At 40.8% G+C, this 26,957-nt stretch overlaps 2 protein-coding genes across 4 annotated transcripts in view; both read right to left on the bottom strand.

Annotated features, from left to right (window-relative positions):
• dpydb (dihydropyrimidine dehydrogenase b) overlaps positions 1-4,697 on the bottom strand; it is a 39,039-nt gene extending 34,342 nt beyond the window's left edge. For both annotated transcript variants that reach the window (XM_033650783.2, XM_078172911.1), the window contains exon 1: positions 4,470-4,697. In XM_033650783.2, coding sequence (XP_033506674.1) covers positions 4,470-4,499 — 30 coding nt within the window. In that variant the 5' untranslated portion in view covers positions 4,500-4,697. The remainder of the gene's footprint in view (positions 1-4,469) is intronic.
• A 4,187-nt stretch (positions 4,698-8,884) lies between these two features.
• odr4 (odr-4 GPCR localization factor homolog) lies at positions 8,885-26,450 on the bottom strand. Of its 2 annotated transcripts, none has more exons than XM_033649575.2 (14): positions 26,320-26,450; positions 25,857-25,992; positions 25,429-25,545; positions 20,331-20,423; positions 18,564-18,670; positions 18,447-18,483; positions 16,973-17,116; positions 16,792-16,887; positions 14,001-14,048; positions 13,596-13,715; positions 13,382-13,511; positions 11,777-11,980; positions 10,891-10,944; positions 8,885-8,982 (listed from the first exon to the last, which is right to left on the bottom strand). In XM_033649575.2, the coding sequence occupies exons 2-14, from the start codon at positions 25,953-25,955 to the stop codon at positions 8,912-8,914; spliced, it is 1,320 nt and encodes a 439-aa protein (XP_033505466.1). In that variant the 5' UTR covers positions 25,956-25,992; positions 26,320-26,450; the 3' UTR covers positions 8,885-8,911. The 2 variants fall into 2 exon arrangements, with proteins under 2 accessions (XP_033505466.1, XP_033505465.1); XM_033649574.2 differs by having other exon boundaries at positions 25,857-25,960; positions 26,320-26,443.
• Between the last annotated feature and the right edge of the window lie 507 nt (positions 26,451-26,957).

Genomic DNA, 26,957 nt, shown 5'->3' with positions numbered 1-26,957 from the left:
TTGGAACATTGTGAGGCGTCCCAGATGTGGTGTCGGTTGTCATTAACTATAGCCCTTTTTAAATAGGAGTTGTGCAAATTTGCAGGAAAGCCCAATCAGTCTTTTTTCAGCATTGGCAGTATAAAAACAAAATCGGGGAGTGCATGCCACATACCTACTTTTGTTTATACAGAATGCGCCTTTTTCGGGGCAATGGGGGGCGTGAGCAAGTAACAAAACGTGTAGCTCAGCATGTGACATAAATAGTGACGTGGGAGGGAAGCTGCAGCTAGTCAGTCCTTCGGGGATTCTCTCGTGAGTCAGCCTGTTCCTCACCGTTCCCGTCATCTGACGGTTAATGGCCTCTTCGTTTGCAAGGACAAGGAGGGTGCGCGATTCCTTGTCTCCCCAGGTGCTCATCTTTACAGTGTCTGTCAGGTTTGCGTTTCCCTCTTGCTACTAGCTGCTCGCTAAATCAGCTGTTTCCTGTTTATCCACCGCCAGTGGGTCACACGTGCGACCCACTGGCTGAATCAACAGTTCCTCCTGAACTGAATCAACAGTTCCTCCCACAAGTCTTCAACAGCCCCTTCCGTTGCAGAAGGCCGCCTTGGTCTGTTTAAACTAAAAGGGTTCCGCCAATATGACTACCCCGATGGCAAAACGGCCCTACATTCGTGGAAAATCTGACAGTGTAAAAGGGGCTTAAGACACACTACACGAGATGAAACGATGAATTGTCGCTTACGATCCATGCCGACACCGTACATCGCTGCGTCGGGCTAGAATCGGGCTGATATCGTGTAGTGTGTACCAGGCATAAGTCATTAGTTCTAGGTCCACACAGTTTAATATATTCATTGTTTTACGTGCATTTGGGCATGTGGTAGAGCTAGTTTGCTGTCCCTGTCAAGTAGCTGCCTGTCACTTACTCTACAGCAGGAAACAGCACTGCAAAATAAAAGCTACGTGTCAGAAATTCACTGTACTTCAAAATAAAGTGTGCTTTTTACAAACTTGACATATTCGCGAGTCACTTGAGATCCATTCAGGATTGGACCAACTTTTAGACTGCCACCCACCAGTTGGGAACCACTGGTCTATAAATTGCTCATGGTAGAATGAGTTGGACGAAGTGTTGTGTGACCATCCATTGTTTTGTCCTGTGGAAAAAGACGTGTTGATTTTGTTGGGAATAGAATGATTTTATGTGTTTTACTATAAGTTGTGTTTCACTATATAAGTTTTAGATGTGTGAACAATGAGAATACTGAGATGATTTCAGCTGATCTGAATGTGTTTGCTTTGCAGAAGTGGAGAAGTACAGGAGAGGAAGAGACATGAAGTCTGAGGAGCACATACCGCAATGCTTAGAAAATTAGTTTCATATATGGTAAAAAGAATAGAAAGTGATATACAGATAGTAAGGTACAGCACGTGTACGGAGTTGTGTTGTTCTCTTGTCTTTCAAAACAGGAACCACGCCCCCACCGCCAGCGGGAAGGAGTCAGATTAACACGAGGCAGGGGCGTGGTGTGGTGAAGGAGGAAGTGGAACTGCCAATGAGAAGAGGACAATGCCTTGCGTGCACAATGACACTCTGTTACGCTCAAATATACTGGGTCAGGGAAAGGACAGGAGGTCAGACTTCGTGAACTGACACACCTTTGTTGTTCGTCAGGGACGTGAAGTTGAGACCCAGAGCTCTGTAATTTTATTCCTTTACTGCTTAATAAACTACATTAACTGAGACCGAATATCTTCTCCTATTGCTTCATTAAAGAACACGCAGGACTGAGCTCACACATAGCACATTGGACAGTAGGATGAGACTCTTAGTCCAACAATTTCTACCAAAAGCAATATCTCCAGTTGTGCCAACACAACTGCTAACGTGATTAGTGAGCATGCTAGTGAGAGTGTGGATGTAATAATGCTGCGCTGTGCACTTTGACCTTCTAAGTTAAGTGATATAGGCAGCAACGGAATCTGAACACAAGTGGTCTACTGGATAACCACAGGGCTCTCGAAGTCTCACGCTTTGAGAGTGGAGGGGGTAATGGCTGCAGCCTGCGGGATTTAATTATTCTTATTCTTATTATTTTTTAATTTACCCACAGGCTATGCAGGAAAAGGAAAACGAGGGAAGCTGCAGGGAATCTATTCTGAGAACTCTCACCCAGGCTTCTGCTCAAAGTTCTGCCAGATGTGTGCAGGGCTTTGTGAGTAAATGAGCCATGGATTGGTCTGTGAGTATTTTTATTTCGATACAGTGTTTAAAGCTCTCTTATACTTTTGTTTTTATTTTTTAGTACTTTTCTTTTTTAATGACTTTGAAGACAGAATGACTAAAAACTACATAAAGTTGACACCATTTGAACGTTTTTCTCTAGCCATTTTTAATTGGGGGTTGCCAACAAGCCATCAATTATATTCGCAACAAATATTTATCGTTCTTCCATTCTATTCATCCAGATTGAGTACATGCCCTCATGACTAAATAAATAACTTTATTTATTATTGACAAACATTCTACTTTTGTGTCCAAGTTGAGTGAAATGTTATGTTTTTCTTCTAGGAATCACAGAGAAGTTGGGTTCGTGTTGTCTATATGTTTTGACCTTTGTTATTTGTCAAAATAAATTGTTGAAATTAAACAAATTATTCTTGAGTGGTGGTGGTGGTGCTTCCGATGGTGCTGGTGGGAGCATGAGAGGACAGACAATAGGATTCTCCACCTACCATGTGACAGTGGATGTGGAGGATGTCAACGAGGTTCCAGTCTTTTTTTCCCAGTCAGTTTTTTCCTGACCTACTGCTGACTATTGCTTCCAGACTAAGTCTGTTCATTTTTAACAAATCAATAGAGCTACTTTTCCTTTGGTAGTCATTTGCATTAGAGTCTCAAAATACAGCTCGACGTCCGACATCGTGATTGATGTCTGACGTATGTGACATGGGCAGCCCTGCCTTCCCGCAGGCCGGAAGCCGTCAGTAGCTAGCCTACTTGAGAGTAGGTTCGTTCGAGATGAGCCAGTCCTGCGCAGATTCGATCACCGGCGATCGGCACACAATGCATGCCGGTTAGTTTTGTGTCCGACATCATCCCGACTTGCTCTGACATATTACAAAAGTGGACGTCGATAAAGCCGCGAGAGCGAGGCGGCTGCAGTTTTTAGAGCCAGGCGCTGCAGTTGCTCTCCACCGACTGCACCGCCTGGCTCTCACCTGATCTAACAGCTCACTGGTTCAGATGTCGACTCAACAAGATGACATTTTAGATAAACTATTCATTTTTGTTGAATTCTAGAGATTAAGATTGTATTTGTCTGATCTGAAGGTTTATTCTGTTCACAGAAAACATGTTGTGTGACTGATGGTGAAAACAAACTGATATATGGGTCTGATCACTTTTTTAATGAACTGACATCATTCCAGACAGGATGTTAGTGTGTCTGTGACTTCCTGCCAGACTGAAGGCTGCTGGAAACTGTCGGGAAACTGTCCGACGTCACCGCAGCTTTTTGTCACCGCCCCCGCTGCGGCCACCTGCTCTCGTCTACTTTTCAGGCGAGGCGCAGTTCATCTCCAACGAGCCTACTGTGACACACGCATGTTAACCTTTTCACACTCTCACCCGCCACACCTGGTATTTCTCGCGCATAAGAAAATTATTATGATAACGCCCACCAAGTTATACCGCTGTATACGGAGTGGAACGTGTTGCAAGACGCTGTAGGTACCGTAGAGCTCAACAAGAGCTTGCCATACTCCAGCTAATAAAAGTAAGACGCAGCTACCCATCAGCCAATCAAAAAATAACATACAGCTACCTATCAGCCAATCAGAAAATAGTATTGCTGTATGCGGGTAAGATTCAAGTGATCTGACTGCAGCAACTCTACCCAGAAAAGGGTGCGGTGCACACACAAGACGGTCACGGGAGCCATACCAGTGGCATTAAACGATGACGCGTGATGCATATAGATGGTTGATGACTTATTTGAAATTTGAATCCTCTATAAACTATCATACCCAAGGCCTGTCACATCGTAGGCTACACAGACTTTTTCTATGCCACTGCTGTGTAACAGAGTAAAGTCGGTTTGCAGGTTTGCAGTCCAATAAACAGGTAGGAAGACAGAAAACGTATTAGCAATAACACTGTTAACAAAATAAGAGCATTGAGCATCAGCTTAACAACCATCAATATGATCAACAAAAGTATTAACATTCAGAAAATGTGTGATTGTTTTCTGTTCCTCTAAGTGCTTATCCTCACACAAGTTAATAAAGAGTTGGATGCTTTGTACTTCGATGTGTAGCCTACATGTATTTTATCAAAGTTAATAATAGCACAGTTATGTGTTTATATACTGTGAGTCTTAGGTCGATTTATCCTCCGCCCACCTGCAGACACTACAGAGAGTAAAGAGAGAATGCTACTGAGGGAAAAGGTAAAAGAAAGCGATAAACACACAATAACTTACCTCAATGTCTGGAAGGTCTTTACTCAACATGATGCTTCTGGCTGGTTTGAGGACCAAAAGCTTTCAAATGCTTAGCCTACTGAAGATCTTCAGGAGATTCTCGTTTGTGGATCAGAGGTCCGAAGCACTGTCCGGGACTGCTCTGCTCCCAAAAAGGAACTATCTATGAGCTGACCGTTCTTATCCACTCACCCTCTTCTCTCACTGACAGTTAAACAACAGGCTGACCGTTAAAAGCCACCATATGTTGTCTTTTCTTCAACTGATCTGTTGATAAGATAGACTGACAGACAAAACTGATATGGTTCTCTGAGGGTCAACGTTCAGCAGAGCTGGACAGCAGATATGTTTCTGGGTGCATTGCTCCTGTGTTCTGGATAAATCAAACAATAACCACACTGAACTGTCAGGCTCAAACTCCACCCTGCATTTTTCTTTTAACTCCTTCCTGCCTGTCTAAAGACTGCTACACTTTCTCTTCCACTTTGTAGGCACTTCACTCTCCTCACAGAACAAACATCTTCTGTTCATCTGAAGTCAGACGGGACAGTGCCAGGTAGTGCTATGAGGTTGTTTCTCTGCAATCCAAACTTATGACAAGCACCAGAGGGTCTGTTATATGTTTTTCCATAGCCTCTTAGGTCTCCCATCGATAAAATCTTCAGAATCAGAAATGTTCTATCACCAAGTTACTTTGCCATACAAGGAATTTAACACGGTGATGATTTGGTGCGTAACATTTAAAACAATGCAAAAAATATAAAGGCGTAATATAAAAGAGAAAGAGGAAAAAATGCATGTAAAAGAATATGTAAATGTGTAACATTATTAAAGTAAATGTTGATCAAGTGTGTCGTTGTTCAGTATAATGTTCACAGTATAATACACTTAAAAGAATATGTGCAAGAGTTGTGATAGTAATAATGGTAGGATGTGCGTTAATTGTGTCGGGAGTGTCAGGGTGGGAGTCAGTGTCAGTGGGTATTCAGGGTCTTGTTGATGAGGCCAGCTGCAGTCAAGAAGAAACTGTTTATCTGGCATGAGGCAGCCTCTGACCATAGGGGAGTGTTTCAAAGAGTTAGTGTCTGTGGTAGTAGGAGTCAGCCAATATCTTTTCTGCCTGCCTCAGAGTCCTGAAGGCGTGCTGGTTCTGGAGGGATGGCAGATTGCAGCCGTTCACCTTCTCAGCAGAGTGAATGATATGCTGCAGTCTGCAGTTTGAGTTCCTGGGTGATGATGGAGCCCAGGAAGCAGAAGAACTCCACAGTGTGAACTGGCGAGTCACACAGGGTGATCCAGGCTTGTGGGGCTGCATTCTTCTGGAAATCCACAACCATCTCCACTGTCTTCGGAGCGTTGTGTTCCAAGTTGTTTTGGCCACACCAGGTCACCAGATGGTCCATCTGCCACCTGTAGGCGGACTCATCCCTACCAGAGATGAATCCAATGAGGGTGGTGTCATCCACAAATTTCAGGAGCTTGACAGACTGGTGACTGGAGGTGCAGCCATTGGTACACAGGGAGAAGAGCAGAGAGAAAGGAACGTAGACTTTGAGGGAAAGTGGTGGTTATGGTCCAGGAGTCAGAGGGGTGTTTCTCCAGTTTCTCCTGTCAGACAGGAAGTCTTTGATTAACCTGCAGGTAGAGTCGGGCATGTGCAGCTGGGAGAGCTTGTCCTGCAGCAGAGCCAGAACGATGGTACTGAAGGCAAAGCTGAAAACCACAAACAGGATCCTGGCCAAGGTTCCTGAGGAGTCCAGGTAACGGAGGATGAAATGAAGAACCATGGTGACTGCATCACCAAATGGATTTTTGTATAAAAATATTTTACTGCGAACATGGTTAAACTGATAGATTTTATGACCCATTGACAGAAATAAAAAATAAAACTAAATTGAATGGGATATGATCCACCAAACCTCAAGTAATTTTAAAATGCAAACACTGATTGATTTTATTGATTTGGTGTGACAGCGGGCACAAAGTTCCTTTACAAGTGTGAAAAAACAGAATGCAAAAATCTTGATGCATTGAAGAAATGCAGAACTACAAACATGTAAATCCAATGAGGAGAAAGTCGAAAATGAGACATTCAGCCTCCACCTGCTCTCATCTTTCTAATGGCTATTCTGCATTTTTACCCTGGATGGTCTTTGTTATTTGTCTTTGTTGTGTATGCCAGAGGGGCTTTAACAAATCCTGCATTTCCAGCTGTATAATGTAGTACAGCCCTGCATTTTCTAGACTAAGGTAGAGGTACAGCAGAGAATGAAGTCACAGTCCCTCTATGTGTGTGTTGTAATCCGAGACTCTCTATTTGTTGTTGTGGTAGACAGTCCAATGGCCCGCGCATGCAACTCCCTTTCAGTGTATCCTTCTAGCTACCTCACTGCTGCTGCACTGCACTGCGTTCGTATGGCAGTTAGCGGCGGTTAATGCTAATCATCACGCGTCACCATGAAAGCATAGTGACCACCCTCCAGGTTATCGCCATTAATTCTGTCAGCACTGTTGCCATTATTAGCACTGTTCTGTTAGCATCATTACCTGCTAGCTGCCGCCTTACCTGGCTCCATGTTGAGAACCATTAGCAGACAATCTCGGCCCTGAATGTTGTACAGAGCTCCTTACAACTTTGTTTTTTTTCCCAAGATATTTTTTGGGCCATTTTGCCTTTAATGGACAGGACAGGTAAGCGTGAAGGGGGGAGAAAGAGAGGGGATGACATGCAGCAAAGGGCCACAGGCTGGATTCAAACCCGGGCCGCTGCGGCAGCAGCCTTGTACATGGGGCGCCTGCTCTACCACTAAGCCACCGACGCCCTGAGACGTTCACCCACTTTCCTGGTTGCCTATAACAGCCTGTGGACTGGGTTCTATGTAAAGGACTCCGGGAGGAATTTTCTAGTAAAATCCAACAGCATATGACGCACCCGTGCCACGGCAATGTGCTCTTACCTTTTGACAGTCTCTGAACCAGGCAAACCCCTGGATCCTGTTTTCTTCCCAGTGTCAGTCATGGGAATACCACTCTTAAATAATTTATTTGCAAATGAAATCATGATAATCAATCCAACACAGAAATTTCAAGGCTTAACATGTAACTGAACAACAGGCTGAATAGCAGTGTTGCTGCTCTTTCTGGTTGAAAATATTTCAAGCCCATTTCACCTCCTGAGCTGACCACACCCAGCGGGTTCTGGCGCTCAAAAAATGTATCCACTGATTTACAGACATCTCTTTAACAATGTATGTCTGCCAGAAAAAGTCTTTTTGGGCCCAATGGCATCACATATTGGACCTGGAATTTATAATTCCACTGTTTGGCCACTATGTCAAATGTCAAAGCCTTGCGCTGTTCCTGGGTGCCTGGTCATCACCACCGGCAGAATCAATGCCCAGCGAAATGGAAAAACAGTACCAAGGAAACTGCGGTAAGACGAGATGGGGGTTACACAGGAGAAGAGATTTAACATGTGAAAAGTAGGGCAGAAATAAGTGTGATAATAATCATAGGCCTTTCTCACAGCAGACATTTTGTTTTGTCATAGCAGGAAAAGCACAGGCTTTCCTAATAGCCCTAATAATGCCTCTGTTCTTTTCAAGTGTCCCAGTGAGAGTGACAGTAAGCAGTAACCATGCCAGTACCCTGAAATTGGGGCAGGTAAATGGAATTCAGCCATCACTCCTTACATTATTTACACTTGTGCTTTTCCTCCTGCGATGTGTCAGAATGTCTGCTGTTAAAAAGACCTATTGAATCAGTATGTATGAATAGAGTTGTGGGATTTATTCTGTGATTCTGTCATGTTAAATTGTATGTGCAGAATAAATCAACATTTAGCGATGATTAGTAAATGGTTTTAAAAGTTAACTTAGAGCGAATGTACTGTCTGGATCACCCTGTAATGAATGTAGAGTGAGTTTATCCAGAGTTTTTCACTGAAAACAGCTGCCTGCTGCTGCTGGAAGAGATTGGTGAGACTGACCCAAAACATTAAAGTAGTGGGCTGTTGAACCAAAACAGTTAGCCGAAAGACATTAAACGCTCCATAGTACTGAGGGGAACTGCAGAGTTTCACTACAAGTAAACCTGTTCCCATTACACAAAACATCATGATTATAAAAATATTAATATCATGATAGAATATAGAAGAGCTTACTAAAAACAAATAACGGACAAAAGATTTTAACAGTTTGCAGTCAGTCAAATTAAAGATGTATTTCACTGCTGGAAAGATTCATAAAACTAACTGGCTGTCTATACAGTAGAAAGATGCAAATACTTTTGAAATTGGTGCTACTCAAAGCTGGTTGAAAATCAGCAAAGCATCACTTTAATGTTCCCAAATTTAAACTGCACTATTGCACTTTCTGATTCAACCAACATACACATTGTAGAAATGTTACAAACACTTTTTTTGGTGTGTACATGTGTGTTTATTAAGCATCACTGAGATAGAGCATTGAGGCAGCAGTGGCAAGTAGGGCGACAGCAATAGCCATGGCAACACCTAAACAACACAGAAGAGAATTAGGGCAACTCATGCACAAATATGTACACACTCACATCATACTTTTTTGGTTTAAGTGTCAAGTTGTTAATTCTTAACAAATTTTAAAAGTGGTAAGGGTGACTGGTATGCTGTAGTGGACTGATTATTCCTGTACAGTGCTTGATGCCAGATTAAGCCCCAACTCTCTGAGATGCACTGTGACAAAAGTCAAAAATTAAACAAAAAGCCTGAGTGGTTCTGACTGGATGACAAACTATCGTCTCAAACTACACCATACGCAATCTAACCAACACAACACAATTCCACCACCTTCCATTTTCTACAGTATATGAAGAAAGCAATACACTGCACAGTGCATGCTGGAAAAGGAGTGGGAAAAAAACATATGTGCTGTATGCTTGTTGTTAACCAGTTGGTTGTTAAAAGGGATTTATCAATTTGAACTCCCCGAAACAAATTTTTCCAACTCCAGAGTCTACACATAGTAGCATAGAGTAATAATATCTCATGACTACCATGAGTTAGAGGCCGTTTACACGTACACGGTGATTTTGATAAACGGAGACATCTTCCTTCGTTTGTGCCCTTCGTTTACACGCAAACGGAGATTTCTCCTCTGAAAACGAGTCTTTCTAAAAACTCCGGCCAGAATGGAGATTTTGGAAAACTCCGGTTGCACATTTGCATGTAAACTGAGATAAATGGAGATAAACGGAGTTATAGGCAGCCGACGTCACAGTATGCACCGGAACTTGCGCCTGTGTCAAAAGTGCGACCTATGTTGCTATGGTGACAATGGATACATGGAAGGCTTGAGCTTCTCGTTACACTGCCACCTACAGGTTTGGCATGCTCTTGTGTATATATATATACAGGTAAGTGTAAACGAAGATCTTTTTGAAAACAGAGACGGTGAAATGTCAGTTTATGAAAATAGCCGGCCACGTGTAAACGGCCTCTTAAAGGGACAGTTTGGATCCTTTGAAGTGGGTTGTATGAGGTATTTATCTATAGCCAGCGTATTACCTCGAGTAGGTGGCAGTCAGCACCTGGAGAAGCTAGCTGGAGTGATGCCACTGAAGCTAAACAATGTCTTGCTGTGGACAGGGCAGCAGTAAAATGTATTTTAGCCAGCAAAAAAAGTCAAAAAGTAAAAATACCAATATCAGTATAAGTGTAGGCTATATTGAGAATATTTTTTACTGCTTTACCTTGCTGCAGACAGTCCTTCCTGGCAGGAAAGACACTAATACCTTCAGTTCCTCATTTATACTCTCATCAAAGCCACCAGCCTCCATTGACAAAACAGTTATTATAGCTCGCTAAACAATGGAGCTTCTGTTCTTCCGCTGACTTGATCAGTTAGTTAGTTTGTGTTGTTGTGTGTGACTTTGCTGAATCTGACTTTTTTAGGTGGGACATTGTTAGGTGGGTAAATTTCTTTTGCTTCTGACCCCTCCACAGCAGCACATTGATTAGCTACTGTGGCTCCTATTATTTACTGTGTTCATTTTTGTGTTCTTAATAACATTGTGAAATTTTAACTTTTAGTAGGTGGAGGCTTTAAATAAGTCCACTCGGTTCGCTGCCTCCCCCTGCACTGTATACTGTTTGTTATTTTTGTCATTTTGCATATTTTAAATTGTACAAAAATAAAAACATAACCTCTGTCTACTTCTCCAAACTGGGGGCGTGCCGACTGACATCTATTTTATGTAATAATTGACTATACATGAGTATCTCACACAAACCCACTTCAAAAAATTCAAAATATCTCTTTTACTATTTTGTAAAGAAGCCAGTTTAAAATATCACTTTTTTTTTTTGCTTTACTTGGCTATAGTAGTGATGTTATAAGAATTTTTCTAAACCTAACTGTAGGTGTTACAATGGAAAGAGTTTTACCAATATAGTTGTTCCTCTTGGGCTCTAGCACCTCAGCAGTTTCCCCAATGGGCTCTGGAAACACACAATACACACTTTCATAAACTGCAATAATACAGTATCTCAGTAAGGCAAACCTGGTTATTTATTATATATTTATTTATTTAGTTATGTATAAAAATCAGAGAATTCCTTCACATCAAGCGTGATAACCTCGTTTTAACCAACCTTTATATACAGTCAGTCCCTGCAGGCTCGGGAATCGGAAAGAGAACACAGCTTTTCTTTACTGTCAGTCTCTATTTTACAAATAACATACTGCTCAGCTGCAGAAATTACGTATTTAAAGTTTATTTCAATTTCAGTTGGACGTTAAATATAATTATTCTGGATACAAGTACACACCACTTAGTTAATGCTAATTTTTTTCCAGTGTCCCTTATATCTTCAAACTGTCTGAAAAGGATCTTAAATATTTGTTGACATTTTAAATACATTTTGGAGGACAGTAGGTAGTATCATTATGGTTAAGCTATGTATAATAAATACAGTTCAGGAGCAAGATTTAATGTTTTTTCAAAGGGACTGATTAGCTTTTCACAGCTAACATTGTCAGCCTGCTTCCTGACTGCTATACGTAAAATAAAGTATCATGTCCACATGGGGTTAGTGCAAGTAGATAAAAAGTTTGTACATAACATTGTAGTGATGTTCCAATGGCAAAACCATGATTATCACTCTACAGGGCATTTAATAACGATGTGATAGGAGTAAAGAGAATGAAAACTGATGCTTCCATTGCAATGCTCTCTGAATTAAAACATGTTTTGGTGTGAAAATCCTACTGTATGAACTGAATTCATAAATCACACCGTAGATACTGTGCAGACACACACTCTTTCCCTACCTGCTGCAACATCTGTCTCTGGGATTTCTGCTGGTGTTTCCTGCCTGGTATCTAAATCTTCCTCGGCTGCGTCAATGTCCAGCATCTCCTTCAGCCTGTCAGTCACCTCAGACAGGGCCTCGTCACTGAATTGGTAGTCACACACACACACTGGCCCACTCACTTTTACTGGACAGAAGACACGATGAGGGAGACAGAATTGTTCTGAAAGAAAGACATAGAGTCAGAGGCACAGTGAGAGGAGCGGTTGAGATGTTTTTGATCTAAATATTTCTTGCCTAATGTTACTGTGGTTATCAAGAAAGACACTAAAATTGTAAAGAGCAGCCACTGTTGCCATAAGTGGCAATAATATAATAATGGCACATTGCAATCTCTTGGGTCAGTTGCTTAAAGCCAGTATCATTGAGTGACTTAATTGAATGTGCAGTCACATAGAAATTTGTCCTCGATTCATCTGAATGAAGAAAAAGTTCAGTTTGATTGACCTGCAAGACCTTAAAGCTTTGAAATGTCATTTGTTGCCATGCCAATGTCAAACCCCAATGTCAGTACCCTAAAAATCCCAAATAGCCCATAAATTAAGAAATCGTTATCCAAAATGATTTATTACAAATCAACGTTAATTATTTTTAGTTTTTCCTCAGACATGGACATTTAAACCTAGTGATAATTCTTCTTCAACTTGCTCTTGTCGAACCTCAGTAACCAGCAGTCCAGCACCACTGAAACTGAGACAGTTTGACCACATGTGAATGGCTCACGGACACACTAGCAAGATGTTGTAAATGTCAAGCATTTGGCATAGTTTCAAAATTTGTGAAAGTGACCCCTAAAGGCTTGTTTGAATTTCAACTGGCAAAATCCTGTCTGACCACACCGTGAGTGCACAAGCACGTTGCAGGGTGAGGTAAAGTGTATACTCTTTTTTTTTTCTGTGATAAAACCATGTGTCGTGCTAAAATGTAGTGTAATAGTAGCACAGGGGAAAAAAGAATCATAGAGTCTGATTCTATAATATCAGTTAAACAGCAATATTTATCTAAAGTTGCCAACATTAGTCACCATAAGCTGCTGGTCATACCAGATCAAGTAAAACTGCAGCAGAAAACCCCCCCAGGTGTATTGAAAAGGTGCATTTCATAAATTATTAAATTAAGTTTTGATGAATAAAGATGTTACTTCTTCTTTAAAAAGTTACACAGTCTTACTTTAACTTCACTTTAACTTATGGACAGTAATCTCATCCATAAGTAAACTCAAGCTTTTATTTCCTTTTGTTTGGCTGCAGTTGGACACAAAGGGCAAAATCCAGAATTCTCACTTAACCATCTTAAGCTTTGTGCATTGTTCACCTAGCACTGTTACACTTGTATTTTACTCTTGGTGAACTGGGTTTCGTAAAGTCAGGTAATCATTTGCTCACAGTAAAGCTTCTAGTGCAGATCATCCTATCAGAATACAGATCCTTCCTCTTCACAGGGATTGGCTGACCCTGAACCCACCCACCACCCTGACCTCAACCTTAACCTTGACTTCAACTATCTGTAGACACAAGCTTATGATTGGTGGAGCAAACTGGTTAGTTCTTGTGGGTGTGTGTACCTGTCTGTTGTTTGTCTCTGCTGCTGCTGCTGCTGCTGCTGCTCTTGCTCTCCTCCTCTGATGTCAGCAGCTCCTCCAGCACCATCTGAACCCTTGTGGCCACCGTAGAAACCACGTCCCTCTTCAGCAGCTGTCCGAAATTAAGAGTTCATGATAAAACGATGGATTGTTGTTTCAGATTCAATTCATATTGTCTACTGGATCACAGCCTTACCTTCTCAGCCAGTTTGGCCTTTGGTTTGTTGCTGTGTAAGTAAGCTCTGCTGTGGATTGCTCCTCTGACTGACACACTGCCTCCACACCGCTGGACCACATCTGTTAACCTCCTGTCATCCTAACACACAGGAAATCACAGTCCTCTATAATAAAAAGCATGTACAATCAACTTGATTTTGTAGCTTCATTCCAGCCATGATTGCTAATTCACTATGGAGTGCGTAATATACAGTGCCTATATGGTATACACTACTATTCAATTCATTCTTAATGAGAAATGCTTGAGTTGTAGGAAAACATTCAACAAATATTCATGTTGACATTTTCAAAAGTGGTGGACAACAAAACGATTCCGTCTTGTGACATGTAGTCGTGTATTTGTGTGTGTGTGTGTGTCTCTTACCGGTGTGATGAGTAACTGAGCTGTGTAGGTCTGTCTCACATTTCTCTTCTACAGAAAAATATCAGACACATTGGGTTACAAACATAGTCTTGTCTTTCACACAATCCAGAGAGTCTGTTAGATTCATTATTGTCATTACATGTAGTTCTTATTGTATTATATGCACTGTTAGTTGACAGCAGGGACATAATTTACTGGGGACACAGGGGAAGTGTCCCCTGCACTTTATCAGAAGGCAGTATTGGATCCATCCACTTGTATAGTCCGAGAACTAACATAATATTTAAATAATAATAATAATAATAATAATAATAATAAATGTTGAATTATCGCCTTGCCTTACGATTAGTGTCAACACTTCAGTATCTGACCAAATGCCTCCCCCTCTGTTCCTGAGATATGACATTGAGTAATGGCCAGAAACGTGTTTTTGCAGAATAATATAGCTGACCATCAACTTTTGGTTATAAAATGCCATCATTTTGTCATCATATCCTATCAGACATTTATGTAAAATTTTGTCATAATTAGTATATGAATTCTTGAGTTATAGCCAAAAACATGTTTTGTGAGGTCACAGTGACCTTGACCTTGGCCTTTGACCTTCGACCACAAAATTCTAATCAGTCCACTCTTAAGTCCAAGTGGAAGCTTGTGCCAAATTTGAGGACACTCCCTTAAGGCCATCTTGATATACTGCGGTGTTCTAGAGATAACACGTTAAAGAGAATGACAGTCACAGTGACCTTGACCTTTGACTAGGGATGTCCCGATCCGATATTCGGATCAGTATCGGCCGCCAATATTAGCAAAATACGTGCATTGGCAACGGATGGGACTGCATGGAAAAATGCCGATCCAAGAACTCAGATCCAGTTTTTCACGGAGTTTTTCACGATCCAGGTTTTCTGGCCAGCCCAGCGCTCTGCGATTCAAACAGTCCATTCCAGTGATCTGCTCCAGCACTTACTATCAATCCACCAGGCCAGCATGCAGACACACATGAAGGGTAGGAGGGGTAGCGGTCAACTTAGTTAACTAACTATTTATTTTCTGCTCTGGTTTTTTGAGAGTGATATTTTTATTTGGTTTACACTCTTACTGTTTAAGTAAAGAGCACTGATGGCATTGTTTTGGGCACAATTAGTGAAATTGGAGCCATGGATGGACTATTGCTTGTTTAAACAGTTGTACAATATTGTGTGCCTGTGCACCAGGCTGGCACTGACACTACAAAAATAACTGAAAAGGAAAGGCTGCATTGTTTGTTAAATGTCAACAATGTCTTGTGGTGTTAATCTATTTTTTATTTATTAGGGGGCCAAAGCACAAGTGTGTAGAGTCTTGCTGCTATTTTAATTTCAATGTTAGACATTTTAAAGATTTCTTGTGTTGATGTATTTTCTATTTATTAGGGGGCCAAAGCAGCCAAAGCAAACCAGCTATATTTTTTATTTAATGTTAATGTTCAAGTTTAAAGTTTGTTTATTTAACCCTGTTAACAATAAACGGGTCAGTTTCTCATACCAACTGTTGTGGATCATTCTAACTAACCCGATTAAGTAGTTGTTCTTGTTAGAGTAATATTGCTTGATCAAACCTTTTCTAACATGACTGACAACAAAATAAGTGAATATGTATAATATGCACTTGGATCGGATCGGTATCGGTATCAGCCAAAACTCAAGGCTGTAATATTGGTATCGGATCGGAAGTGAAAAAGCTGGATCGGGACATCCCTACCTTTGACCATCAAAATCTTATCAGTTTATGGCTGAGTTAAGGTAAACGTTTGGGCCAAATTTGAAGAAATTCCCTCAAACTGTTCTTAAGATATCACATTCACAATCTTGAGACAGGTGAGGTCACAGTGACCTTGAACTTTGATCTGTGACCACCAAAACCTATTCGGTTCATCTTAACGTCCAGGTGGACATTTGCTTCCAGCCACGGCTATCACCGGCATGGAGGCATAAAAAGGTCCGGAAGTTGGAATGGTGTTTGTATCTTTTAAGTTGTAGCAAAGAACATACTGTAGGGAATGACTGGGGAGAAATGAGAATACTGGTAACTTAAAAACTAAAAATAAATTTTCAAAATCTGTAGAAATCTTTTAAATTGGTAAGAGTATCTGTTACAATGGAGCGTGTACTGTCTAGCTTTAACACAAAGAGGAGATACGTTTTTAAATATTGAGCTCAATTAGGTTCAATGGGGTTAATTCTTTATTTTTTTTAATAGATCTTCAAAAGTATAAAAGAGATAAAAACAGTTTATTTGTCATACTTTGTTAAATATTTATATGAAAAATATGCATTTTGGACGCAATGGCCTGAGCTGTGCCAACATAACATCACATATTACCTTAAATAAAAGTAACTTGCTTTTGAAAAGGTGTCTGTGTGAAATATCAGACTGACAACTTTGTATTTGAAACTACACTGCCCTGATGAGATTAGGTCTAAGTAAGCATTCAGAACAAAAACAGGACAGAGGTCAACACATGGGAGTGAAATACTATCCAGGAGAACTGGTTTCAGTAATGGACACTAGTTGACGACTTATCAGACACAAAAACACTGCAAAATAGTTTTCAGTACTATGAGACAGGTGTGAGACAAACCAGTTGACACTCTTCAAATGACCTAAAGAAGTACATTTTATATAACAAATACTATTAAAGTGCCTTTGAGCAAAGGTCCAAAAATAAAGTTTCATTGGCAACCTTCTTCAAAATAATGCAGGTTTTATAGGTTTAATTTAATTTGAAGGTTTCTCAGATTCATACAACCTGTCCTCCTGTGAGCTCTGTGTCCTCTGCAAGCTTTTTTCCATCAATCAGACAAACTCCACTCTCCAGCTGATGCGCCCACACTCTTAGCTCCTCCTAAAACAAAGCATGACTTAAGAACATTTCCACTGAAGTTCCTGAAAAAATGTGTGCAAATATGTATATGTGAGTGTGCACAAACCTTAAGACATTTATCCATGATTTCTCCATCGGTTCTGTTGTCTGGCAGTGGTACCAACATGTCCACATTTAAACAACATGTCACCATGCTCCAGGAGGAACACACACCTGACTGGTATTTCCAGTCTGCAGGCTTGGCCATGCTCTGGAACAGCCAATGACATTGATATGAATGAAAACAACACAATGCTACATGTTCACATCAAAATATGGCATCAAGTCCATGATCATTTGACATGTGTAAGTTTGCTCTTCAGTCAGTTAAAGGGGCAGTGTGTTGGATTTAGCGCTATCTAGCGGTGAAGTTGCAGAATGCAACCTGAATACCCCTCCCTTTCCAAGCATCTACAGTGGCTTTCAGGTCATGTAAAAACATGAAAAGGGCTCTCTGGAGCCATAGGTTGGTTTGTCCATTCTGGGCTACCGTTGAAACATGGCTGTGCAACATGTTGGACCCTGTGGAAGAGGACCTGCTCCCTATGTAGATATGAGTGCCTCATTCTAAGCTAACAAAAACACAATCATTCTTAGTTTGAGGTGATTTCACACTAATTAAAACATAATGACTATAATATTCAATTGCTGCCTATAAAGCTCCCTAAATCCAACACAATGCTACTTTAAAGCTAGAGTGCAGGACTTATACAGATAAATTAATGTCTGTAACGTTCAAGACCATGACAACCAAGTTCGCACAATTGAGTGTTTACATTTTTCTGTAGGCTGACCAGAAGTTAGCGGAAGTTAGAGTTGTAGTGTCTGGAGTCTTCTGCACCTGAAGTGATGTATTTCACGCATTTATTGTCAACCAGCAAGAGGGAAAGGGGGCAGAAGGAGGGGAGAGACCATAACAATAGAACAGCAGCTAGGAGTGTGGAAGAAGCTATGGCAGAAAATCTCACAAAATGAGTCAATGCTCCAAATAAAAAAGAAACTGGGTGTTCAGAGGAAGGATTAAAGTACAAAAAAAAAAAAAAAAAAAAAAGACTGGAAACGAGTGCTACTGGAGGCGAGAGATGTGGTGAGCTCAACCAGAGGTATACGTAACAAGCACGTCAGTGTTTTTGTAATTACTGTCACGGCTAAATTTCTGCACTCAAACTTAAACACAACTTGAGTGCGAGTTGCAAGCCTGATGCTTTGGGCCCTGATCCAAATCCTGCCCTGTTGACTGATTTTCCTCTCAAACATAGTTACTGAGAAATCTACAAGACATTCAGAATAATCTGGATGGACCTTTAGAGTGTCTCTGTATAAAGGGTGGGTACCTATTAACTCAAAACATTTCAGCTATAGGTAGATCAGTGACAAAAACTCCTCAGTCCAAATCATTTTAATTGGTGCTTATACAGAACAAATTTTAGGACAAAATTAAAAAACTTGTGTGCTTTTTTTAAGGCAATATGCAATGGAATAAATGTAATGACTGCAGATGAAAGCTGGGGCTTTGTTAGAAACAAAAGCTGTAAACCAACCTTGGGATCTTTGATGTCAAAGGTTCTGCAGATGGTTCTAATAAGTGAGGTTAAAGAATATCCACACACTGTATCTGGTAAGTAACCATCCAATGAGAAGGCTGTGCAAAAGGATACTTCCTGGTTTTGGGGTTGACGTGCAGTGTGACACAGTCTGTGACGTCATCATCTGCAAGGTTCCACAGATGCTCAGAGGAGATCACATTCTCCACCGCAAAAACCAGCTAAACACAAACACAGAGTACAATGGTCAGAAGAATAGAACAGAACACACTCATAGGTATGTGCACATAACCAAAGCTCATATGATGTATAAATGCACTCACTGTACATAAAGCATTTATTTTATATAAACAGAGAAGGAATATTGGACTCCAAATGAATGCAAAGGTTGTTCAGGGTCTGCTGGATGTGTGAGCAGTCTCTTCCTACCTCTGACTACCTAAAAGTGTTTCAGTTACTGCTGGTAACTATGTTCCCTCGTTCAAAACCCTGTGTTGTGTTCTAACCAAGGCTCTGTCCTAGTCCTTTGTCCTTTCTTTTGTTTGTTTAAAACTTCCACATTTGGCAGATAATAAGTCACTGCTTTGCAGATGATATTCAGCTATACATCTTGTTTAAGTTGTTTATTTCTACCCCACCCAGTTTGTCTCTAAGGTAATGGAAGGTGTCGGGTGTTTTTCCTCCTTAATTAATCTTCCCTACAAAATCCATGTCACTATGAACCAGGCATGATTCTTGACCAACATGTTAAGCGTTTGATTATTTCCTGCATTCTTCAGCTGCCAAATTACTTAATTTAGGCCCACTATCGGGTTTCCGTTCAAATGTAGCGCAGATTTTTGCATCTTAGAAAAAAATGTGAATTTATGTAATTATCCATCCACTACTGTAATGCAAATAATGGAAGCTGGTTCATCAAGATAAGCTGTAGATGGCGCTAACTATCCAGACATTATACCACTGCAAAATACAAGGACGCAATGAGATGACTTAACTACAAGAGTGCCAGTCAAACCTCAAATGAAGGGAGGATTTTTTTTTAAAAATTTGGGGTATTTCTCCTTAAGTATTTTAGGTGCAAATTGAACATGTGGATAAAGGCAGGTGGATGGATATGCACCTACAAGTGGAGAGGGAAATGATAATTCACTCTTTTATTTGTCATATCTTGACTGTTGCAGTCTGCTTTTTACTTATCTGAACATCCTTGGATTGTTCACAAGTGGCCCAAGAGGCTCTTGCTAAGCTTTTGCTAAGGTCCTCCAAATGGTCTCATGTGACACTGATTCTGATTTCTCTTTACCGGCTCCCCATTAAATTCAGAATCCAATTTAAGGTTCCTGTGGTCAATGCTCTGCATGGCCAGGCGCCTGCCTACATTAGAGATTTACTACAGGCCTATATCTCCAGTTTCTAAGGTCCTCTGATCAGGGTTTGTTGGGTATGTTCCTTGCTCCAGGTTTAAAACCAAAGCAGATTGGACTTGGTTGTGGCTCTTGCACTTTGGAACTCTCTTGTTTTGGACACAAGATCTGTGGGTACCTTTTAAAAGCAGCTCAAGACCCACCAGTATGGACTTTGTATGTTTTTTAATTTGCATTTGTATTCATTTGTATTTCATGGGCTTTTTGTCTTTATTCCCAAGTCTGTAGTTTATGTCTGTTGTTTTATTTATCATTGTGAAGCACTTTGTGAAATTCTGCTCTTGAAAGTTCCTATATAAATAAACTTACTGACTTACTAGTCACAACAATTTTAAGAGCAAGTGAAATCTGTCAGCTAACTTTAATATTTTTCTGCCCCCTAGTGGCCAGAAATGGACTCATGCAGCTTTAAGCATGTGTACATCATTAACATGCATTGTGTTTATATGCGTCTCACCTGTCGGAGTGTGGTTAGTGTGTCCTTGGAATCAGTATCAGAGATGATGAAGACTCCCAATACAGACAGGCCTCCGGGCAGCATCCGAGACACCTGAAAACAGATCAAACCATAGCCAGGGTTTCCCACGCATTCATTTATTTATGGCGGCATGCCATACATAAATAAATAAATAATCAAAATATAATCAAAATATCTGCTGCCACAAACAGATTTTGTATTTTTGGAGCAGAACCATTAATAAGGAGCGCTGTGCTTTTAAAATATATATACTGGTCAGTTATTTATATCACCACACCGTCAGAGTGCAGAGCGCAATCTTGGCACAGATGGAGCAGCAGAGCATCAGGTGCACTAAAAGTGGAACTCAATTGTTCATTCTAGTGGGGCTTTGGGACGGCAGAAGCTCAGTCCATAAGGACTTGGCTTGGGGACTGGAAGGTTGCCAGTTCAAGTCCCTGTATGGACCAAGTATTGAGCATGGACTGGTAACTGGTGAGGTGCCAGATTGCATCCTGGGCACTGTCGAGGTGCCATTGAGCACGGCAATGGCAAGGCAAGGCAAGGAAATTTTATTTATATAGCACCATTCATACACAAGGCAATTCAATGTGCTTTACAAGAGAAATACATTAAAAAAAATAGATTATTAAAAACAAGAGCTAAAAGCAAGAAAATAAATAGTTAAAAACAGTGCAGAAAATGCATTTAAAAAGCAAACATAAAGCAAAAGCAACAGCAGACAAATATAAAAACAATAGCTACAGATTATCCTAACAATAAGTTACATATCTAGCTCACTGGTAAACTGCAGTAAATAGTAATGTTTTAAGCCCTGATTTAAATGAGTTGACAGTTTCAGCCGACCTCAGATATCCTGGAAGTTTGTTCCACAGGCGGGGAGCATAGAAACTAAAGGCTGCTTCACCTTGTTTGGTTTTGATCCTGGGAACACTGAGTAAACCTGTTCCAGATGATCTGAGGGGTCTGGATGCTTCATAACGTACAAGTATATCAGAGATGTATTTAGGCCCAAGACCATTTAGTGCTTTATAGACAAGTAACAAGATTTTAAAGTCTGTCCTTTGACACACAGGAAGCCAGTGCAGTGACTTAAGCACTGGTGTAATGTGCTCCACTCCCTTGGTGTTGGTGAGGACTCTGGCAGCAGCGTTCTGGACGAGCTGCAGTTGTCTAATAGATTTTTTACTCAGGCCTGTGAAGACACCGTTACAATAGTCCAGCCTGCTGAAAATGAAAGCATGAACAAGTTTTTCTGTATCTTGTTTAGACAGAAATTCTTTTATTCTTGCTATGTTTTTAAGGTGGTAGTAGGCTGATTTAGTAATTGTCTTAATGTGACTATTGAAATTTAGGTCTGAGTCCAGAACTACACCAAGATTTCTGGCTTGATTTGTAGGTTTTAGTGTCATGGCGTCAAGGTGAGCACTGACTATTGATCTTTGTTCTTTGGGGCCAAAAACAACTATCTCAGTTTTGTCTGTGTTTAGTTGTAGAAAATTCTGGCACATCCATGTATTGATTTTGTCAATGCACTTATTTAGTAGATGTAGGGGACTGTAGTCATCTGGTGACACTGTTATGTAAAGTTGTGTGTCATCTGCATAAGTATGGTAGGAGATGTTATGATATTCCATAATCTGAGCAAGAGGGAGCATATAGATGTTGAACAGAAGAGGCCCAAGAATGGACCCTTGAGGAACTCCACATGTAATTTTTGTTTGCACAGATTCATAATTGCCAAGTGACACAAAGAAATCCATGTCGTGTAAATAAGATTTAAACCAATTTAGCACAGTGCCAGAAAGTCCCACAAACTTTTCTAGTCTCTCGATCAGTATCTTATGGTCGACTGTGTCGAATGCAGCACTGAGGTCCAGTAATACCAGAACCGAAATCTTTGATGCATCACTGCTCAGATGAATGTCATTTAAAACTTTTACAAGTGCAGTCTCAGTGCTGTGATGTGCTCGAAATCCAGACTGAAAGGCATCAAAGGAATTGTTTTGTTCCAAGAAGGTGTTAAGTTGCTGAAAAACAACCTTTTCAATGATCTTTCCTAAAAATGGTAGGTTTGATATGGGCCTGTAGTTATTTATTACTGAGGCATCCAGATTAGGCTTTTTTAAGAGGTTTAATGACTGCGGTCTTCAGGGCCGTTGGAAAAAGGCCTGACTGAAGAGAACAGTTGACTATCTGCAGTATATCTGATGCTATGCAGTTAAAAACATCTTTAAAAAAGCTTGTAGGCAGAGTGTCAAGGCAGCAGGTAGTGGACCTAAGGTTTCTAACTATGTCTGTCAAAGTAGCATAATTTAATGGGTGAAAAAGTGCCAAATTAACTGGAGTAGTCTTATGAGGCACAGGTGAAATAGCCACTGTGTTGGAGTTACAGACTGTCTGTCTTATCTTTAAAATCTTGTCTGTGAAAAAAGAAGCAAAGTCATTAGATGCCTTGGTGGATAGCAGTTCAGGAGGGACTGATGCTGATGGGTTTGTCAGTCTGTCAACAACAGTAAATAAAGTCTGTGCATTGTTGTTATTTTTGTTGATAATCTCAGAGAAAAAGAACTGCCGCGCCCTTTTTAGCTCCAAGTTATAGATGTGCAGACTTTCCTTATAGATGTCATAATGAATCTGGAGTTTGGTTTTTCGCCACCTGCGTTCTGCTTTTCTACATTCTCTTTTTTGAGCTTTTACCCATGTGGTGTTCCTCCATGGTGGTTTTTTCTTACCAGAGACAACTTTGACCTTCATGGGGGCAATATTGTCCATAATATTCATAGCTTTAGAGCTGAAACTATGAACCAGATCATTGACAGAGACTGAGGGCAGAGCTGGTGTGGGTATAAAATCCTGGGTGAATAGTGTACAGGTGTTTTCGTTGATATAGCGTTTTCTGATTATCTCTGTTGTAATTTTACTGGTGTCAGCGGAGATGGCCATTTTGAAGAAAACACAGTGATGATCTGAAAGGGCAACATCAGTCACCACAACCTCAGAAATGTTGAGCCCTTTGGAGATAATTAGATCTAAAATATGTCCCTTATTGTGTGTTGGCTCTGTTACATGCTGGGAAAGTTCAAAGTTGTCCAGGATGTAGAAAAGTTCTTTCGCACTGCCATCTTTGGGATTATCAATATGAATATTAAAATCACCAACTATAACAACACAGTCAAAAGCAATACAGACAACAGACAATAGTTTAGAAAAGTCATCAACAAAGTGTGCACTATATTTTGGAGGCCTGTAAATGGTTACTAATACTGCTTGACAGGAGGATCTCAACTGCAGTGCAACATATTCAAAAGACTCCAACTTCCCATATGACAACTGTTTGCACTGGTAAACATCCTTAAATAAAGTGGCTACTCCACCTCCTTTCTTAAGTTCTCTAACTGAGCTGATAAAATGGAAGTTTGGGGGGGCTGTTTCACTAAGTACTGCTGCACTGTTGTTTTCATTTAACCAAGTTTCAGTTAAAAACATAAAATCAAGGTTTCTCTTGATAATAAAATCATTAATTAATAGTGACTTGCCAGCCAGAGATCTGATATTTAATAAAGCTAAGTTTAGTGTACTAACATTGTCTGACACAGTCTGTGGCTGACGCATAACTGGAGTCAGATTAGATAGAGTAGCTGTGCGCTTCGAGTACACATTGTTTTTCCTGATGCTAGTCAAAACAGGAAAGACAGACCTTGGAGATGACTCTGGCTGATACTTTTCAATTTCAAGATGTGTTTGACCATGCCACCGGCACTTGTATTATTGGGGTCTGTCTCATCCCTGACAGGCACCTGAGTGATGACGTCTAGGGCTACTATTTAAGAGTTCATCAATTTGACTGAGCTTTAGTGTGGCAGCTTTAACTAACTCCTTGATTGGTGAGCGTGGTGGAGGGGGGGAGGGTTGACGCTGGCTCCGTGGTGATTGTGGTGGTGGTGGGGAGGGTCGACATTGGCTCCTTAGTGGTTGCGCCGGTGCTGGGGGGGGGGGCGACGTTGGCTCCTTGGTGGTTGTGATGAAGGGCAGGAGGGGGGTTGTTGGATCCCTGACTGGGACAGGGACATCCTCTGAATGCCTTGGGTGATGTGGAGCAAAGGGTCAGGTGAAGGGGGAGAGATGCAGGCTGTCTGTCCCTGTGCCCCGTACTTGTCCTTGGCTCTTATCTGTCCATTCTTGTTTTGGTATGGCATTCCAAGAGCATGACGTAGGTTGGCCCCGAGTAGTCTGCATCCAGTGATGTTCGGATGAATCCCATCACGCTGAAAGCGATCCTTACAGTTCCAAAAGATGTTAAAATTGTCAATAAACTTTATCCCATGAGTGAAGCATGCCGATGTCAGCCATGTATTCAGGGCAAGGAGTCTGGTAAATGACTCGATTCCTTTCCCCAGGGTTGGAATGAAGCCCCAATTGCTTGGGGTGCCTGTCCAAGGCAGCACCCTCACTCTGACATCTCTCCATTTAATGCATGTATAGGTCCTGTTTGTACGTGTGTGTATTTTGGGCTTGTGTTTATATGACAACAGAGTGAGAAAAAAATGAATGTCCCCTCAGGGATTAATAAAGTATATCATCTTCTTCTCCTTCTTCTTCTTCTTCTTGAACTGGGTCTAACTGCAGCTGCTGCTCCTCTCCATCAATTTGATGTGATCAACAACACTTTAGTAGCCTGCCGACACTGGCAAAAACACCTTATCTTTTCTGGTAAACATAGCTGTCTTTCTGCCACTTCAGTTTTTCAGTTTTGCCTTCTAACACCAATGGACATAACCCAGATGTTGTAAAATAAATATACAGCTCCATGCTTTTGATTTTACAATTACTCATGGAGCTAGAGGTGTATTTTTACAATGACTTGAACCCACTGAAGGTCTTTCTGTCATTGTTTTTTTATTATTCATTATAATTCATGGACTGTATGAGCTCCCTGCATCAATAAAACATATCCCTGTGTGTTCTAAAAACCCTCCACAGTCTGAGTTATCATGCAGTACACTGTGACGCACTCTTAAATACTAAACACCAAATGAGAGTGTATTGGGATGCAGTCTTGTCCCTGTTTGCCCACCTGTCGAGCATGCTCAGTCACCCACTCCTTGTCCAGAGAGTTTCCAGCTGCTGCAGTAGACTCCTCCCGTTGGGGCGTCCGAGTTGCCATGACAACAAAGTCCCTTTGGGATGAGCTCTGAAATGTTTAGTCATTTACACTGATTACTATCTCATCACGCCACAGACAGTAATGCATTGATTGATATATGTATTAGTCTGTTTATATCCTCAATAGAAATGTTTACGCAGCTTGTATGGTGTTGTCCTGTGTTACCTGTTGAGTGGTTATTTTTCCAATTACATTATGACCAACAAGTAAGTAGAATCAGTGACATCTGACTGTTTTGCTAGCAAACTGTTGCAGCATGTCTGATGTATACTCAGAGGTGGAAGGCGGCCATACGAGCAAAGGCTAAACAACAGCTGGATGTTTGTATATAACCTTACCTGTCCAATAAGCAGGCCTGTGACTGCACCTGCTTGTTGTTCACATAGTTTCGTCAGATATCCCTCCACAGCATCTTCTACTATATAGCCACGACCCATACTGCCTAAAGAGAGAGTGGGCAGAGATGGAGAGGTGCTACAACATCAGTGTAGCTACTGTTTTTTGTTATCAGTAAGTCTGCATTGAGAAAATGCCCAGAGAGGACATGTGGAAGAATAAAACACGGCTAAACACATTAAGACCAAATCATTTAGCGTTGTCTACAAAAGGCAACACGTAATTAAACCAAGTAAAACTTAAGCTCAACGGTAAGTCGTACAGTTAACGGTTGTATGCCCCTCTAACTTTAGCTAACCGATATTAATTTGCTACTTTCAGCTAACGTCAAGTGGTCACAGTTGCAATTCAAGACGTACAACTTAATTTTGAATTGCATAATACAAGTGCCATGAGGGAAAATACCTGACAGAAGCAAGACAGTGGGTAAAATGTGAATCAGAAGGGAGACTACTTGCTCTTAATTATGACAGTTGGCAGTGGTTCGTCAGCAAAGTACAAAACCTCAGTTTACCACAATGCTTTGTTCGATGACGTACTTCCGTCGCACGTCTGTTACGTAGTAGGTGACGCGAGGTCAATTGGTAAAGTTACACAAGAAAAGATGAACAACTAACGGAACATTGTTAATTTTTTATCGGGGTAAAACTTGTGGTAACAACTAAACGTAGAGTTTGGTAATCACTTTGTGACACAATCAAAAATAAATACATTTAAACTTAAAGCTAATAATTAATAGAAGAGACTGTAGGCATTACTTTGGTTGCACTTTAGCTACCGAAGTACTACGATAACTATGATGACATTTACACTGATTTACACATTCACACAATGGCAATAGTTATTTCTGTACTCCCGAAGCCTTCCTGTCTTGCAGCTATCTAAAATTTACACTATGTGTATCGCATTACATTCTACAACAAAACCAGCAAATTTACGTTAATTTAGTGCAAAGCACCCCAGCTGTCGTTTTTCACGTTGTGGTTTGGTCTGACTTGATTGTCAATGAATACTTTATTTTGAAAGTTGTGCGTGGGTATCCG

Source organism: Epinephelus lanceolatus, chromosome 12, assembly GCF_041903045.1.
Source record: "Epinephelus lanceolatus isolate andai-2023 chromosome 12, ASM4190304v1, whole genome shotgun sequence".
Lineage (NCBI taxonomy): Eukaryota > Metazoa > Chordata > Actinopteri > Perciformes > Serranidae > Epinephelus > Epinephelus lanceolatus.
Note: the sequence above shows the minus strand (reverse complement) of the source record. Positions and strands in the feature narration are given on the sequence as shown.